The 16,379-nt window shown below is 38.3% G+C and overlaps 3 protein-coding genes across 3 annotated transcripts in view; 1 reads left to right on the top strand and 2 right to left on the bottom strand.

The window, feature by feature from the left end:
* The window catches only part of LOC116721263 (neuropilin-1a-like), an 85,387-nt gene extending 72,786 nt beyond the window's left edge, over positions 1 to 12,601 (top strand). Inside the window, exons 16-18 of the mRNA XM_032564885.1 lie at positions 1,189 to 1,285; positions 1,377 to 1,421; positions 8,314 to 12,601. Coding sequence (XP_032420776.1) covers positions 1,189 to 1,285; positions 1,377 to 1,421; positions 8,314 to 8,591 — 420 coding nt within the window. The 3' untranslated portion in view covers positions 8,592 to 12,601. The remainder of the gene's footprint in view (positions 1 to 1,188; positions 1,286 to 1,376; positions 1,422 to 8,313) is intronic.
* On the bottom strand, positions 2,250 to 5,342 carry LOC116721264 (tripartite motif-containing protein 16-like). Its single transcript, XM_032564886.1, has one exon. The coding sequence runs from the start codon at positions 4,444 to 4,446 to the stop codon at positions 2,710 to 2,712; it is 1,737 nt and encodes a 578-aa protein (XP_032420777.1). The 5' UTR covers positions 4,447 to 5,342; the 3' UTR covers positions 2,250 to 2,709.
* LOC116721265 (tripartite motif-containing protein 16-like) lies at positions 5,693 to 8,307 on the bottom strand. Its single transcript, XM_032564887.1, has one exon. It carries the CDS (start codon positions 7,762 to 7,764, stop codon positions 6,106 to 6,108), a length of 1,659 nt encoding a protein of 552 aa, XP_032420778.1. The 5' UTR covers positions 7,765 to 8,307; the 3' UTR covers positions 5,693 to 6,105.
* Positions 12,602 to 16,379: the final 3,778 nt, after the last annotated feature.

Raw genomic sequence — 16,379 nt, 5'->3', positions numbered from 1 at the left:
TTACAGACATCCAGGGTTTCCTCTACACTGCAAAAAACAAACTCTTATCTCATGTTTTTGGTTTAGTTTGTAGTGCAAATATCTTGGTACACTTGAGAAAAGACCAAACTAACTCAAAAGTAACTTTTCAGCAAAAAATCTGAGTTTGTGTTTAGTGACTAATTCCTAAATATTGATGAAAATGTACTAGTTATAAGAGAAATTATCTACCATTGGAAGAAGTAATTTTAACTTACAATATGTGAAAAATATCTTGTTCCTTTGACATTTCACTTACTTTTTCAACCAATATTAAGGAATCATTATTATAAAACAAGCTCCTATGTCTTGCTGAAAAGTTTCTTGTGAGTTAGTTTTGTTTTAATTCACATATATTACAATATTTGCACTAGAAACTAGACTAAAAACACTTGATAAGATTTTGTGTTTTGGCAGTGTACATGTAATTGATCACGAAAATAAAAGCCGCCACGCCTTCAGAATGAAGTTTGTTTTTTTTAAATATATGTTAAAACAATGTAAAGCATATGATGCTGTAACCCTTCTATGTTTGTCTCATTTATATTTTTTGAATTTATTCTAACAAAAGAAAAAATCAAGTTTTTGGATATCATCAGTCCAGCAGCTTCTGGCCTTACTCAGTAAATAAAATACAACAAATAACCTTAATATAAAGTAGAGAGTAATGGTTCATGGTTCTGATCCTAATGATTATAATAATAAGTTACAGGACGGCAACAGAAAAAGGGGGAGGAGCTGACAGTTACCGGTTGCTACGGTAACCACCAACTGCCAAGAGCAGAAATTCCATAGCAATAAATGTCAGGAGAAAATAACTTTTTAACTGAACAAAATGAATGTGAAGAATAAAGAAAGCAATTTTGACAAACTTTACATCTATAATATTAAAATAAAACCCTGCTATATATATGTGCGCACATGTATAGATAATCAACCGATTAAAGAAATATTTTGTGAAGCTTTTTGGGTGTTAGTTCTACTGTGATTTGATGAATAACAGTTGAAAGAGCTGAAACCCAGGAAAAAATGACATCTTAAATGTGAATTTAAAACGTCCACATCCAAATGCAATAAACAGCCAAAGTGACTCTTTAAATAGGCCATTAGACACCATTTAAGAAGCTTGTTTACTTGTTGTTTGAGCTTCCTGTTTGCTGCTGTTTCCAGGTGTTGGTGGAGGGAATCGGAAACAGACGCACCACAGGCCACATAGCGGTGGACGACATCCAAATCATGGACGGGCTCAACATTCAGGACTGCAAAGGTTTGCATTTATAATAAGTTAGCAATATTAAGGTGAAATAAACCTTCAGGAAGTGAATTAACTTGTTCTTAATTCTTGTTTTTGTCTCCAGATCCAGAAGCTCCAACATCTCCACCCACAAAGATCTTAATGCTACGTAAGTGATGCGTATTTTACATCCTGCTAATGTTTATTTTGACACATTTGTTAGTAAAATATATTCTTTTTAACCAAGAACGTCTTTGCAGAGTCTCAGCAAACTTTCTTATATATAATATTTTTCATTGTAATGACCTTCTGTACGCTCCTTATTCAATAGACAGGATTGGGCCAAAGTTTTGAGTAATTTCTTATTTCTTTCCATATTCCTTTGATCAATAGTTCTCCATGTTTTCTGCCAAAGTTTTAAGATTTTCCTTTAGTGATTCTATCTAATCAATGATTCTTCCATCCAACCATTCATCCATTTTTCTGTCCGTCCCTCCACCAATTCATCCATTCTTCTTACTATCCATCCAGAACAACCAACCAATCTCCCAAGTCTTCTATTCTTCCATTCATCAATCAAACCGCTAGTTAATGCCACCAATTTATTCAGATTTCCATCCAACAAAATAATCAACCATTCAATGATTGGTCCAAATGATTGGTCCATCCATCTAACTATCCATTTGTATATCTTCTTATCCATCCATCCACCAACCAACCAGTCGTCTCTCAGCCATCCATACATTCATGCAGTCATACATCCAATCATCCATCCATCCATCCCGGCATAAACTGGCACAACTTTCCAGGATGGGAACTTGATCTTAAAGATAAATGTAATCAATTTTAACTCAGGTCCGATTGTTGCTGTATACGTTAGATGTGGATCTTTTCTTCTCCAGCATCACCTGAGACCTGCTGAAGGAAATGTTTCTGCACTTTAGACGATAAGACTCGTAAAAAAAAACTTGTAAAAATTAAGAAAAATAAGTCAAAATGTCTCTGTAATCAAGTTGTTTTATTGAAGAAAGCCAAAGAGACACAACAGCAGAAATTTATTTCACTGATATTGATATAAATATTTATAAGAAAACAGCATTAGTTCTAAGTTTATGGTAGTTTCACTTTCTTCTTTGAATTACAATAAAGGAACCAACATGAAGTAAGTTCAGTTCATTTCAACCTCAACTGATTTAAACAACAACAACATCCTAATAGCTCAACAGAAATATTACAGAAAAACTACTAGATCCCAGAAGCATTTAGATTTTCTTGTGGAGAAATACTTATGTCATATTAGAATAAAAGAAAATGTCAGCAGTGGTTCCCTTTATGGCTCCTTGACTGAGAGAAATACATTTAAACCCGAAAAATCAGAAACAAAACTGTAGAATAGAATAATCAACCCTAATGAACAATCAGAATAATGAACCCTAATCAACAATCAGAGAGAAAATCTAGTTGGGTTTACAGAACTCTGCAGAACATCCAGTTTTATAAACATAAACTCCAGCCAGCAGCGGTTCAGTGAATGTGGTCTGGACTCTGTGGATCAGAGTCATGGTTTCAGAGACGCTGTAGAAGGACAGAATACCTGCTCGGTGATCCAGGTACACTCCCACTCTGGAGGAAACTGGACCTGAGACGGAGGTCCAGATGTTGTTGTGACCAAATTTAGAATCATGACAATTTAATGCCCATGATTTGCCATTATCTCCAATTAAACATTCCTTTCCTATTCCTACTCTGCTGATATTCTTGTATGCGACTCCTATGATAGTTGGTCCTCCACTCCACTCCACCTCCCAGTAACAACGTCCAGTCAGACTCTCTCTACTCAGAACCTGATAGTAATGAGTGAATCTGTCTGGATGTCTAGGATAAGACTGAGATTGACCCATCAGTCTCACCTTCCTGTTCCCCTCTGATAGTGCCAGCTGTGTTTGTGCTGTGATTGGATCCAAAGTGATTTCACATGAATATTTTAAGAATCCAGCTCTGCTCTTTGGTTCTGGTTCTGACAGTAGAACATCCACCTTAGTGACCATCAGTGAGATGTTTGTCCATGAGTCTCTCAGGACGTCCTGTAGTTTATCTCTGAGCTCTGACACAGCTGCTGTCACGTCCTCAAAGTGTCTCAGAGGACGGATGTTGATGCTGGATGAGTGTGTAGACTCACTGAGTGCTGGCAGTGAGGGGTAGTTGAGGAGAAACTGGTTGTGATCCTCTGTGTGTGAGAGCTGCTCCAGCTCAGCGTCTTTCCTCTTCAGCTCAGTGATCTCCTGCTCCAGCTTCTCCTGAACATTTTTGACTCGACTCACTTCAGTTTCCTGCTGGGATCTGATCTGCTGCTTCGCATCAGATCTTCTTTTCCGGAGGAGACGGATCAGCTTGGTGATGATGGTTTCACTGTCCTCCACTGCTTTATCAGCAGAGCGATTGATGGCCTCCACCTCCTGTTGAAGCAGCTTCACATCTTTCTTTCTGTCCTGGATTCTCTGCTGGATGTTTCCTCGTCTCTCCTCCAGCTCTCTCTGCCTCTCAGCTATTTCTGCTGCAGCTGACACTGTGTCATGGCCTTTATGTTCCTCCACAGAGCAGAGATAACAGATACACTTCTGATCAGTGCGGCAGAAGATATCAGTCACTTTATCATGCTTAGTGCAGATGTTCTCCTGGAGGTTCTTGGACGGCTCCACCAGCTTGTGTTTCTTTAAAGGAGCAAGATCATTATGAGGTTGAAGGTGTTTCTCGCAGTAAGAGGCCAGACAGACTAAACAGGACTTGATGGCTTTCAGTTTTCTCTCAGTGCAGAAATCACATCCTACATCTTCAGGTCCAGCATAGCGGTGATCAGCAGGAGCAGCTTGGAGTCCAGTCTTCTTCATCTGCTCCACTAAAGCTGCTAGCATGGTGTTCTTCTTTAGCGCAGGCCTCGGTGTGAATGTCTCCCTGCACTGTGGACAACTGTGGATTCCTTTCTCATCCTCTTCATCCCAGTGGGTTTTGATACAGTTCATACAGTAGTTGTGTCCACAGGCAATAGCCACCGGATCCTTCAGTAGATCCAGACAGATCGAACAGAAAAAAGTTTCTCTATCCAACTGAACTGCCTGCTGCTCCATTTCTGCTGTCAGTCTCAAAGACTGTGTGATTTTTATTTCCTGAAAACAGAAACATGTTTGAGCTCTCATCTATGACTCACTGGCTGCAGCCAATCAGCTTTCACCTTCTGCTGCTGGTTCCTCAAAGCTTTAAGGCGTGTTTGAACAGGAAGATGGGAGGAGTGTGAGCCTGAGGGAGAGTCTGGAGAATGATTAATCAAATGAATGATATGAGAAGAATCAGGTTATCCTGTAATGAACAATATCTACAATGTTAGTGCAGACGTTTTCCAAAATACATCGTACAAATAATATTAATGAGCAATGTAGAGTAGCAACTTTAATAAAAATTAAGGAAATAAATAATGCAACACTGAGAGAGATAATGTCATTATTATGAATTTTTAAATTGTTACGACATTCATTAAGAAAGATTAAGATGTCAACTCCAGGAATTGATTAAATCTGATATATTATAAGTGTACTTAGGGAATATTAAAAGTTAATCTTATTGGATTTTTCTTTTCTTATATCTTTAGATATAAACTTTTAAACTACTTAGCATAATTAATTTAGCGTATTGTGCTGTTTGATAACTACGATCAGTTGGAATATGCAGGAGTGACTGAATTTAAATTAGTTATTTTTGTAAAGTTCCTTGGTGATTTGTTGTGAATTGGTGCAATATAAACAAACAAACAAACTGAATTGAAATTGAGTTGTACAGTGAAGTATGGGAATGTGGAACATTACCTAACAGTTGGAAACAGGCTGTAGTGACACCAATACCAGAACCTGGGAAATATTGCAACGTGGACAACATGGTGCGTCTGTTTTTTCCCTTTTCAAATTTTCATTCATTTTCATTATTCCTTTATTTAACCAGGTAAACCCCGTTGAGATCTAGATCTCATTTTCAAGAGGGACCTGGGTAACCTGTGGGAGTTTTAGTCAGCAGATACCAGAGTGAGACACACAAACAGAATGGATTGTTTTGTATCAAAGCCGAACCAAACCGAACCTTTGGGGCAGAACCCCAAAACGGTTCTGAACGGGCCTACAGCCCGCCCACTGGGAAGTGTCCTGGTGCCCCTCATTGCCATCCATCCATCCATCCATCCATCCATCCATCCATCCATCCATCCATCCATCCATCCATCCATCCATCCATCCATCCATCCATCCATCCATCTGATATGTAAAACTGTTGCTGTATACATTACATCTTGGTCTGATCTTCTCCACCATCACCTGAGACCTTCTGAAGGAAATGTTTCTGCACTTTAGGCGACAAATCTCACAATTTATTGTAAAAATGAAAAAAACAAATAAGAAATTCTTTGTAATTAAGTTGTTTTATTGAAGAAAACAAAACATTTATTTGTCTTATCTACATATAAAGATGTAGAAGAAAACTAGCATCAGTTCTGAGTCGATGGTAGTTTCACTTTCTTCACTGAATCACAATAAAAAAACAGAAGTAAGTTCACTTAAATTTCAACTGATTTAAGCGAGAACAACAACATTGAAATACATCAATAGAAATATTAAACCAAACTGATTGGAGCCCAGAGAAGTTTAGATGTTCATGTGGAGAAATATTTCTGTGTCATGTAAGAATAAAAGAAAACGCTGCTGATGTTTTCTTTTATGGCTCCTGGAACACAGAAATCTACATTTAAACCAGAAAAATAAAGAACATAACAGCAGAATGAACCCTAATCAAGAATCAGAGAGATGAGAGAGACTCTAGTTGGGTTTACAGAACTCTGCAGAACCTCCACCGTTATAAACATTAAGTCCAGCCAGCAGCGGTTCAGTGAATGTGGTCTGGACTCTGTGGAGGAGAGTCATGGTTTCAGAGACGCTGTAGAAGGACAGAATACCTGCTCTGTGATCCAGGTACACTCCCACTCTGGAGGAAACTGGACCTGAGATGAAGGTCCAGATGGTGTTGTGACCAAAACTAGAACCATTACAATTTAAAGCCCAAGATTTGTCATTATTTCCAAAGAAACATTCATTCCCTCTTCCTTCTCTGCAGATATTCTTATATGTAACTGCTACATTTACTAATCCGCTGTACTCCACCTCCCAGTAACAACGTCCAGTCAGACTCTCTCTACTCAGAACCTGATGCCAATGAGTGAATCTGTCTGGATGTCTAGGATAAGACTGAGATTGACCCATCAGTCTCACCTTCCTGTTCCCCTCTGATAATTTCAGCCGCGTTTGTGCTGTGTTTGGATCCAATGTGATTTCACATGAATATTTTAAGAATCCAGCTCTGCTCTTTGGTTCTGGTTCTGACAGTAGAACATCCACCTTAGTGACCATCAGTGAGATGTTTGTCCATGAGTCTCTCAGGATTTTCTGTAGTTTATCTCTGAGCTCTGACACAGCTGCTGTCACGTCCTCAAAGTGTCTCAGAGGACGGATGTTGATGCTGGATGAGTGTGTAGACTCACTGAGTGCTGGCAGTGAGGGGTAGTTGAGGAGAAACTGGTTGTGATCCTCTGTGTGTGAGAGCTGCTCCAGCTCAACATCTTTCCTCTTCAGCTCAGTGATCTCCTGCTCCAGCTTCTCCTGAACATCTTTGACTCGACTCACTTCAGTTTCCTGCTGGGATCTGATCTGCTGCTTCACATCAGATCTTCTTTTCCGGAGGAGACGGATCAGCTTGGTGATGATGGTTTCAGTGTCCTCCACTGCTTTATCAGCAGAGCGATTGATGGCCTCCACCTCCTGTTGAAGCAGCTTCACATCTTCCTCCCTGTCCTGGATTCTCTGCTGGATGTTTCCTCGTCTCTCCTCCAGCTCTCTCTGCCTCTCAGCTATTTCTGCTGCAGCTGACACTGTGTCATGGCCTTTATGTTCATCCACAGAGCAGAGATAACAGATACACTTCTGATCAGTGCGACAGAAGATCTCCAACAGCTTATCATGCTTAGAGCAGATGTTCTCCTGGAGATTCTTGGACGGCTCCACCAGCTTGTGTTTCTTTAAAGGAGCCACATCATAATGAGGCTGAATATGTTTCTCACAGTAAGAGGCCAGACAGACTAAACAGGACTTGATGGCTTTCAGTTTTCTCTCAGTGCAGAAATCACAGGCCACATCTTCATGTCCAGCGTAGCGGTGATCAGCAGGAGCAGCTTTGAGTCCAGTCTTCTTCATCTGCTCCACTAAAGCTGCTAGCATGGTGTTCTTCTTTAGCGCAGGCCTCGGTGTGAATGTCTCCCTGCACTGTGGACAACTGTGGATTCCTTTCTCATCCTCTTCATCCCAGTGGGTTTTGATACAGTTCATACAGTAGTTGTGTCCACAGGCAATAGCCACCGGATCCTTCAGTAGATCCAGACAGATCGAACAGCATAAAGTTTGGTGATCCAGATGATTGTGCTCCATTCTGGCTCTCAGTCACAGTAGCTGTGTGAGTTTACTGAAAACAGCAACCGGTTTGAGCTCTGATCTGTGATTCACATCTAAGTGCAGATAGGCTTCAGCCAATCAGGTTTCACCTTCAGCCGCTGGTTCTTCCCAGCTTCAAGGCATGTTTGAACAGGAAAGTCAGCCTGAGGGAGAGGCTGGAAGAAGATTAAGCAAATGAATGAAATTAGAAAGAGTCAGTTTGTCCTGTAATGAGGAAAAAGCAACCATGTTAGTGCAGACATTGTTGGTGTAGAAGAACCGGTTCTCAAAATGTTGGTCAATGTTTCTTTTATAATGTTTTAAAAGCAGCTCTAGACAGATGGGTTTTTAGTCTTGATTTAAAGGATTCAGTGTTTCAGCTGTTTTGTAATTTTCTGGAAGTTTGTTCCAGATATGTGGTGCATAGAAGCTGAATGCTGCTTCTCCATGTAACCAGTTAATACCCATCTCAGTTAAATACTGAGTTAGTTGAAAATATTTCCTGATCTCAACCATCTAATTTGAACGTCTTCTTGTCCCTTGCAGCCATGGACTCCCTCTCTCAGGAAACGGGTGAACTCGGCAGGCCGGGCAACATGCTGAAGACGATAGACCCCATCCTCATCACCATCATCGCCATGTCGGCTCTGGGCGTCTTCCTGGGCGCCATCTGCGGCGTCGTGCTGTACTGCGCTTGCTCGCAGGGCAGCATGACCGACAGGAACTTATCCGCCCTGGAGAACTATAACTTTGAGCTGGTGGACGGCGTCAAGCTAAAGAAGGACAAGATAAACGGACAGACAAACAACTACTCAGAGGCGTGAGCCCGAAGGCGCAGGGGCCGGAGCTTTGGCAGCTCCGCTAGCGGACACGTTACAAGCAGCCAATCACGGGGCTGACACCACTAATGGGACGGCAGGGTGGGCTAACAGTGAGCCGATTTCATTTTTATTTCTCAGGAGCGTTGGTGGAAGGGACTCACCTGTAGGGGGCACTGTGTATAAAGAACATGTACAGCAAAAAAGAAGAAAACTAAGGATTCTCTTTGTTTTTCGGCGTGCTTTGTTGATTTCATGTAATCACATGCTGGTGTTGAGACCAATTCAGACGAAAGTATCGTTAGTGAACTTTTGCAGAAAGATTTAATGTTTCTGTTTGTTGTTTTTCTCGTCTTTTCGTTCAAATGTTTTGAAGAATGAGCAAAGCTAGCTTAACGCGTGTGGAAGTGTGTGTGGACGTCTCACTCATATACATCTGCATCTGAGGTGTGTCTGACTATACAAACCGTGTGTGTGTGTGTGATCTTGACGCAGGACCACTGACCTGCTCCGACAGTGCCTTTTTTTTCCTGTTTTTCTGTTGCCTTGTTTTCTGCTGGTTGTTTTCCCATCGGCTGGCATTCTTTCCAGGGTTCCTATACAAACTACAGGGAAAGGTTTCCAGACTGTGTCTGTAAAGCAGCATCTTTTTATTGCTGTAATTTTACCATAAAACAGCATCTGGTTACCCTGGCATTCACTCAGCTGTTGAGTTCCAGGTTTATATTCGCAGAACTGAAGAAAACTATGAAAATTCCCAATATGGTAAATGTGTAGGAGCCCTGAATGCCTCATATTCATGGCACATGACACATCCAACGTATTGTACATAGGTTTTAATATATATTTGAGCGCCCTTTTCTATGGAGGAAGACGCCAGTGCTGCAGTATCCTTTCTGTTTCAAATCACACCAGTCGCTGAAGGATGTTTACCATCCCTGGTGATTCAGAGGAGAAAACGCACCAATGAAAGGGAATTTATGTCTTAACAGGGTAAAAACACACAACCTCAGCAGCTACAGTGACAGAAAGTCAAAGGGGTTTCATTGATTACACTTGGATCTGGCTGGACACATTGTTAAACTGCCTCCAAGTATTCATCTTGTGAGAATGTAATGTTGAGGTACCAGAATACAAACTACAGGGACCTGTATGTAACAACATGGCCGCCGCAATGCAAGCTAGCTGCAGGACCTCTGGTGATAGGCTTGAAGACCTAATAGGAGGCAATGAAACAACACATTAGAGTTAACATTCTTTTCAGAAAGGTAAATAACTTTGATTTATAGTTTTAATTTGCAGTACAGATGCTGAATTTTAACTAGTTTCCATTGTTTTCTGAGAAATTGTTGTTTTAGACTTTCCTGCTGCCCATTTTTACCTTCACAAAGTTGATTGGGTTGTCCAGTCCATTTGTGTTTCATGGATCAAAAGAGCTCTTAAATATGTCCCTTTGATGAATCTTGTTGGAATACAGAATGCCAGGTTTGCTTTTTATGGGCGGCCCAGTCCTTTAAATCCAAAACAAGAGCTTTTGTCTGCATTGTTGGCATTACAACTGCCTCTGGCCACAGATCCTGTTGTCTGTGCAGTTTTCTGATTTATGGTTCGCCGTATTCAAGAGAGCGTTTCCACCACCAGTTGGACTCTCACTGGATTAAAGCCAAATGTCTGACATGGTGACATGGTGATGTCTCGTGCTTGAATTTTAACCAGTTCCCATTGATTTCTGGGAAATAGTTTTTTTTGTTCCAACAGTAGAGCGACTTCAAATTGATTGTCAAACATTGGACTCTGGGCTAGCATTTCCTCCTGGCCATCTTTACCCCTTTCCAAAGTAGATTGGGTTTTTGAGCACATTTGATCCCTGACCCTCACCGTACCGTTCCATTGTCCTATGGACCTACAACTGAGGGGAATCCAGGAATGGGTACAGGTCGGCTGTATGGGCCACTTTTACAATGGAAGCAGACATAAAATATCAAACAAAACCACACCGACTCGCCCCATATCTCTCAGTAGAAACGAGGCAAAGGTGTATTAAGAAGAGTAGGTTACCTGGTTTGGGAACATCTGGGTCTCAAGAGACCGTTTCCACTGCCAGTTGGACTCTTACTGGACAGGTGGGGTTAACATCTAACGTATTGTCCTACTAGTAGGACAACAAACGTCTCGTGCCTGTCAGAAGCAGTGATGCTTTTCTGTCCCCCAATCAATGGACTGTGTTGCCTGATGCCAGTATCGCCAACCTAACTGTAACGTACCATTGTCCTACGGACCTACAACTGCAGGCGGCCCAGGAATAGTCCAGTATGAGTCGGTTCTATGGGCCGTTTTTACAATGTAAACAGACAAAATGGCGTACCATTCTACACCGATCTGTGCCATTCTGCTCAGTGGACACAAGGCAGAGGCGCATTATGGAGAGAAGGTTATCTGCTGTGGGGACCTCTGGGTCTCATCTTTGCGTTTTTGCAGATGATATGATGCTATTAGCATCATTAAGCCATAGTCTTTACATTAAGAAGAGTCTGCTATTCAGAGCCTGAGGCTTTGCTTCTCATTGTTTTTCTGCATTGGGCACCATTTGCTGCCTTAAGCAGAGCAGTTCGAGTATCTTGATGGTTACATTGTCTAAGGAGGCTAATGCCTACAAATAAGCAGCTGGATAGAAACTTCTTTAATGCAAATAAAGTGTTTCCATTGCAGTTCTGTGAAATACACCAATTCATATACTGCTGAAAACCCAATTCTTTTTTCAAAATTAGCGTGTTCCCATTAAGCAAATTTATTTTAGTAATTGCATAACGTAAAGTAATGGAAACTCAGCTACTAGAGGCACCAATAATCCCTTCAAGTCTGGAAAAGCATTGGGATTCAGAATCACCTGGAGGATGAATTTCTGTGTGTTTGTTTCTTCAGTGACATAATTTCAGATGATTTTGGAAAAGTTTGGGGGACGTCTGTTCCTTTACTCCATTTTTATCACCTTTTGACACAGTTCTTCTTCATTATAGGGATAATTTTTCTTAATTTTTGATATGACAGATGATCATTTTTGAAGATTTAGGGAAGATCCACTCCTTGTGAGAAAAGTTGATCATTTCCTTCTCCAAAGAACAGATATGAACATTTCCATTTAGTTGGAAAAGAAAATCCTGAATGTGTTTTAGTTTTATCTCAGCTGAGCAAATAATTTGATTTTGTTTAAGCCATTTTTTTTTTTTACTTTAGTGCATTCATATCTTTCTAAACCAACATAGGGAATGTTGCTTTACAATTGAAAGAAAACTCTGGGAGAAAAACTGTTTCAACAGTTTGTTTGTGTTCATGAGCAGATATAAATGATAAATACACATCATCATTTGAAACTTTTGGGAGAAACAGATGCGTAAAGTCTTTTCTCCTTTTCTATAGGAATGTCTGATGTTTCAGCCGGACTCTTCTAAAGAAAAAGGATGCTGCAGCACTCGTCCAGAAAACAAATGTTGCACTGATATATTTAAAAAAGAAAAAATCTATGTGTTTATGATGTTGATTTATGAAAAGAGAGGAGGAAAGACGGAGAGGACAGTGTTATTGTTGCTTCTTTTTAACATGGTTTTAGACAGCCATGGTATAATTCTGAATTGTACAATTTACAGAGATGTTTTTCATTCTCGAAAAAGCTTATATACGAGTAACGATTTTATTTACTTGGTATAATATCACCTTGTGTTTTTTGTACCGTCACTGATGTACGTGCCATTGTTTTCTTCTGTTTTTCTTTGGATGACAAGAGAAAGCGTTTTATTTTCTGTACCGTTTCTGTAGTTTTCTTGTCTAAAAAAAAACAAAGAAAAACAAGGAAGTAAAAAGAATCAGAAAGCTGTGAGGCCTTATGTGACTTAAAGTATTGTTTGTACTTTGACTTTCTGCTCCGCACCCGACTCATCCATCTCTGTTGTTTCGGACTCTCATCACTGACTATTACATTCCAAAGAATTGGGTCAAATAAATGTTTTAAATAAAACTTGCTCTGGTCTGTTTTATTTTTTTAATTTTACCCAAAATTGTAATTTCTGGAACCACCCATCCTTTCACTAACTACCAAACACTATATAGTAAAAATGTGTTAGCTTACGCTAGCATAATTTAGCTCATGTTGTTTTTACAGTGTTTTTTGTTTTAACCCCTCCAGGGGGTCTTTTGTGGGCTCTAGTGTCCCTTATATGAAAGTAGGCTGACAGGAAAGGGGGAAAAACATACGGCAAATATCGTCTGGTCGGGGAATCGAACTCGCGACGAGGACTCAAGGCCTCCAAACATGGGTCGCGCTGTCCCCTACGCCACCACGGCACGCCCCTATAGTGTGTTTTGTTGTTTTTCTTAATCGTTTCCAGTTGTTGTTGCTTAAATTTCCATGTCCAAGTCTAAGCGGTTGACACAGTTTGCACAATACATTGTACTTCTATGATGTTAGCATGATAATGCTAATTTTGGTTGCTGTTACTGTTAGCATGCTATTTAATTGGTAGTGTTTTAATTTTCAGCTGTGATCCTTCACTAATTATCACTTAATACATTAAAGGCAGGTAAATTGAGGTTAGACAATACCTTTAATTATAACTTCTATTTTAGCATGTGTACGCTAATATTAGCAGTTACTGTTAGCATAAAGAGTTAGCCATTAGCAATGATAAAAATAAATAAATAGTTGTCCCTTGTGAGAGTAAAAGAATAGGACGGTGAAAGTCTTTTTCACTTAACATGCTTTGATTCCTGTTAGCAGTTACTGTTAGCATACTAACAATAACTGCTAACAGTTAACATTGCTGTTAACTGTTGTAACTATTGTTGTCTTAAATTTAGGCTTACGCTAATAAAAAGAAAATTTCCATGATCAGTTCTCTGGTTCACAAAATGAATTATCTGGTTTAGCCACCATTGAAACTAAAATCTAACCTCAAGTACATAAAAAATATTGTCTCACCGACACCATATTGTTGCTTATTATAGAATTAAAATAAAAATACACACTAAAAACCATTAAAGGGGGTGCACTTTCTGTTCATCATGGCTGTAGTTACAGGTGCTCTCTACACTAGTGCTAATTAAAACTGCAGTTTTATGAAAACAGATGGTGTTTAACAGCATGATTTTAATCAGAAACATCAAAATTATGCTCTCTATCACCTCACATTTGGTCCTAGATTGCATTTTCAATGTATCCTGCCAGGTTTTGTTAAGTATTACTAATTGCATAATTATAAAGTACATCTGTTGAAAGTCTGTGCTGTAAATAGAAAAATAGCACTCTCTCCACATTCACCTCTTTCTCCTTCATAGCAATAGAAAAATATTGTCTTCAATACAAACTAATCCTGTTTTTATTGCTCAGAATTTACCAAATCTTTACTTAATCTTTTTTTTTTCAGTCAAGATTGAAATAAATTTGAAAACTGAATGCTTTTTTTATTTAGGCAAACTCTCGAAACTTTTTAAAATTTTGAATGTACAATAATTTACACATCCCTTTCCAACAAAAATTCAGATTACTTTATTTGTTTGACTAACGTAATGTGGTATTTCTTCCCAAAACAAGAAATTAAACAAAAGCTGAATTAAAATGTATCTCCAAATTCAACCCAGTCAGATTTAATTCAATCAGGTACAGTCCAGTTTGAATTTAATCTGATTGGGTTGTATTTGGAGATACATTTTAATTCAGCTTTTGTTTAATTGTTTAAATCAGGTACAATCCAGTTATTTTTACTTATAATATTCTCCTTTATTTTTTTCTTCAAATAAATTGTTTTTCATGAATATATTTTTTATAAGTGTAACAGAGTTTTATTTTGACATTAAAGATGTGAAGTTTGTCCAAAAATGTTATTTATTCTTCAAACTTATTTTGTTTAATCAAAAAAGTAATTTTCTCATATTTATTGCTACATAAGTTATGGTATGTTGCGGTTACCGTGGCAACCAGTAACTGACAGCTCCTCCCCCTTTTTTTCCTGTTGCCGTTCTGTAAGTAAGTAAAAGGATCATATCGGTGTTTTCTTTACAAGTATTACATTTTAACATATATTTTAGATAAATTTATTAATGTACAGGGCCTCGTGTGTAATTTTTGCCATCTTTTATATATGTTTTTAACTGTTATAATTCATAGGTTCTGTTTAATTTTACAAACGGCTGTCAAATGAATCGCCTGCTGTTTGCCTCTTTGGCCACAAGGTGGCAGTGTTGCAATATAAAATGCAACATTGCCGTATCAAAGCTACCTTTTTTCTTATTATTTTTAAATTAATTGACAGTAATGTACAAAAGTTTTGGACAACACTAAATTCTTGAAGTCTGTCTTGATCATTTCAGTTTCTTTTGGACTATTTTTGGGGTTTTCTACATAAAAAGTTTACAAAAATGCCAAAAGGAAAACATAAAGATGGATGACTCAAAGTGTATAAAAATATACCTGAGATAGTGTGGTCTTCAACCTGTTCTGAGTCTGGTGTGAACTTCAGTCACACCAGCTTCTGCTTGGTTGAGGTTTCCGACCTCAGTATGATTTCTCATAGATATTTCATCTTGGTGTTTATGTCGCAAGAATCCACTGTGTTGCAATGCAGCTGCCTTAAAAGTGGCTTGAGGGTTTCATTTTTAATTTAATCATCTGATCTCAACAGATAACTATTCTTTAAGTGTCAAAATTGCTTCTTGATCTTTGACTTCTTGATTATTAATGAGGAATTTTAGGATAGTAATGGATTTCAAACCAACACAAGGATTGTTTTTCTTTTCTTCTTGAAAAACGTTCATGTTTTAGGGACTCTAATTTGTGTAAAACCTACAGTGAATTATCAGATATACATCACAGAAGATGCATAATGGAAATAATGTGCCAGCTGGAAACAACAGCTGCTGGCGAGAAGTTATGTTATAACAGTTTTCTACAGTGTTTTATATTTATAATTCAACACTTTTCTTTTGATTATTAAATGGCTAATAAAAGAAAGTACAGATTACACTTTTATTAAAGTTTTCTGACTTTATTTATTTCATGTAGAAAAGTATTCTGCTTTGGAAAATGCACAGTTAGGATAGTTTAAAAAATAAACGTAGGTGATTGTACCATAATAAAGTGGATTTATGTAGTTATAGTGAGATTTATGGGACTATACATACACAATTCAGATTGTATTTGTTGTATGACTTAACTCTGTTAAGGACAATATAAACAATATTTGGCAGACTTTCTAGCAGGCTAGATTATTATTATTAATTATCCTCAAGACAACAGTTTTCTTCTTTATTGTGAAAATATTCCATAAACAGAGCTGACCCCTGGTGTAACAGAACAGACAAGATTATTAAATGCTTTACTGAAAAGTATAATCAAATAATTTAAATGATGCAATTCAAAAATATGTTTTTGGTTCTTGTTTCATGTTGGGGGGGAAAAAACAACAAAACAGCAACCAACTCTGATAACAAGAAGTTGTGTTTTTTCAACTTATAAAAGGAAAATAAATGTAACTTATTAAATATTATTATCCACAAAATTTTGAATTTACTTATATAATAATAATAAAATATTTTAATAAAGCTGACCAAAAATAGTTACTCTGTACATTAAATGTATCTGAAATTATAGAATCACTTTTCAACTTCCTCTTATCAATTTTGTATTTTATTCATCAATACGTTATTAAAGGTAGCATTTACTGTGTGAATGTGTAGTACTGTTGAAAATACTTCAGTATTTGCCGGAGAAATGTGAAGATTTAAAGCTGGGGTTTCTGCGCATGC

The sequence above is a fragment of the Xiphophorus hellerii genome, chromosome 6 (genome assembly GCF_003331165.1).
Source record: "Xiphophorus hellerii strain 12219 chromosome 6, Xiphophorus_hellerii-4.1, whole genome shotgun sequence".
Taxonomy (NCBI): Eukaryota; Metazoa; Chordata; class Actinopteri; order Cyprinodontiformes; family Poeciliidae; genus Xiphophorus; species Xiphophorus hellerii.
Note: the sequence above shows the minus strand (reverse complement) of the source record. Positions and strands in the feature narration are given on the sequence as shown.

Bases quoted from the DNA above. Each gene is read 5' to 3' on its own strand.
- LOC116721264 (XM_032564886.1), bottom strand. From the start codon at position 4,446: ATGAGAGCTCAAACATGTTTCTGTTTTCAGGAAATAAAAATCACACAG.
- LOC116721265 (XM_032564887.1), bottom strand. From the start codon at position 7,764: ATGGAGCACAATCATCTGGATCACCAAACTTTATGCTGTTCGATCTGT.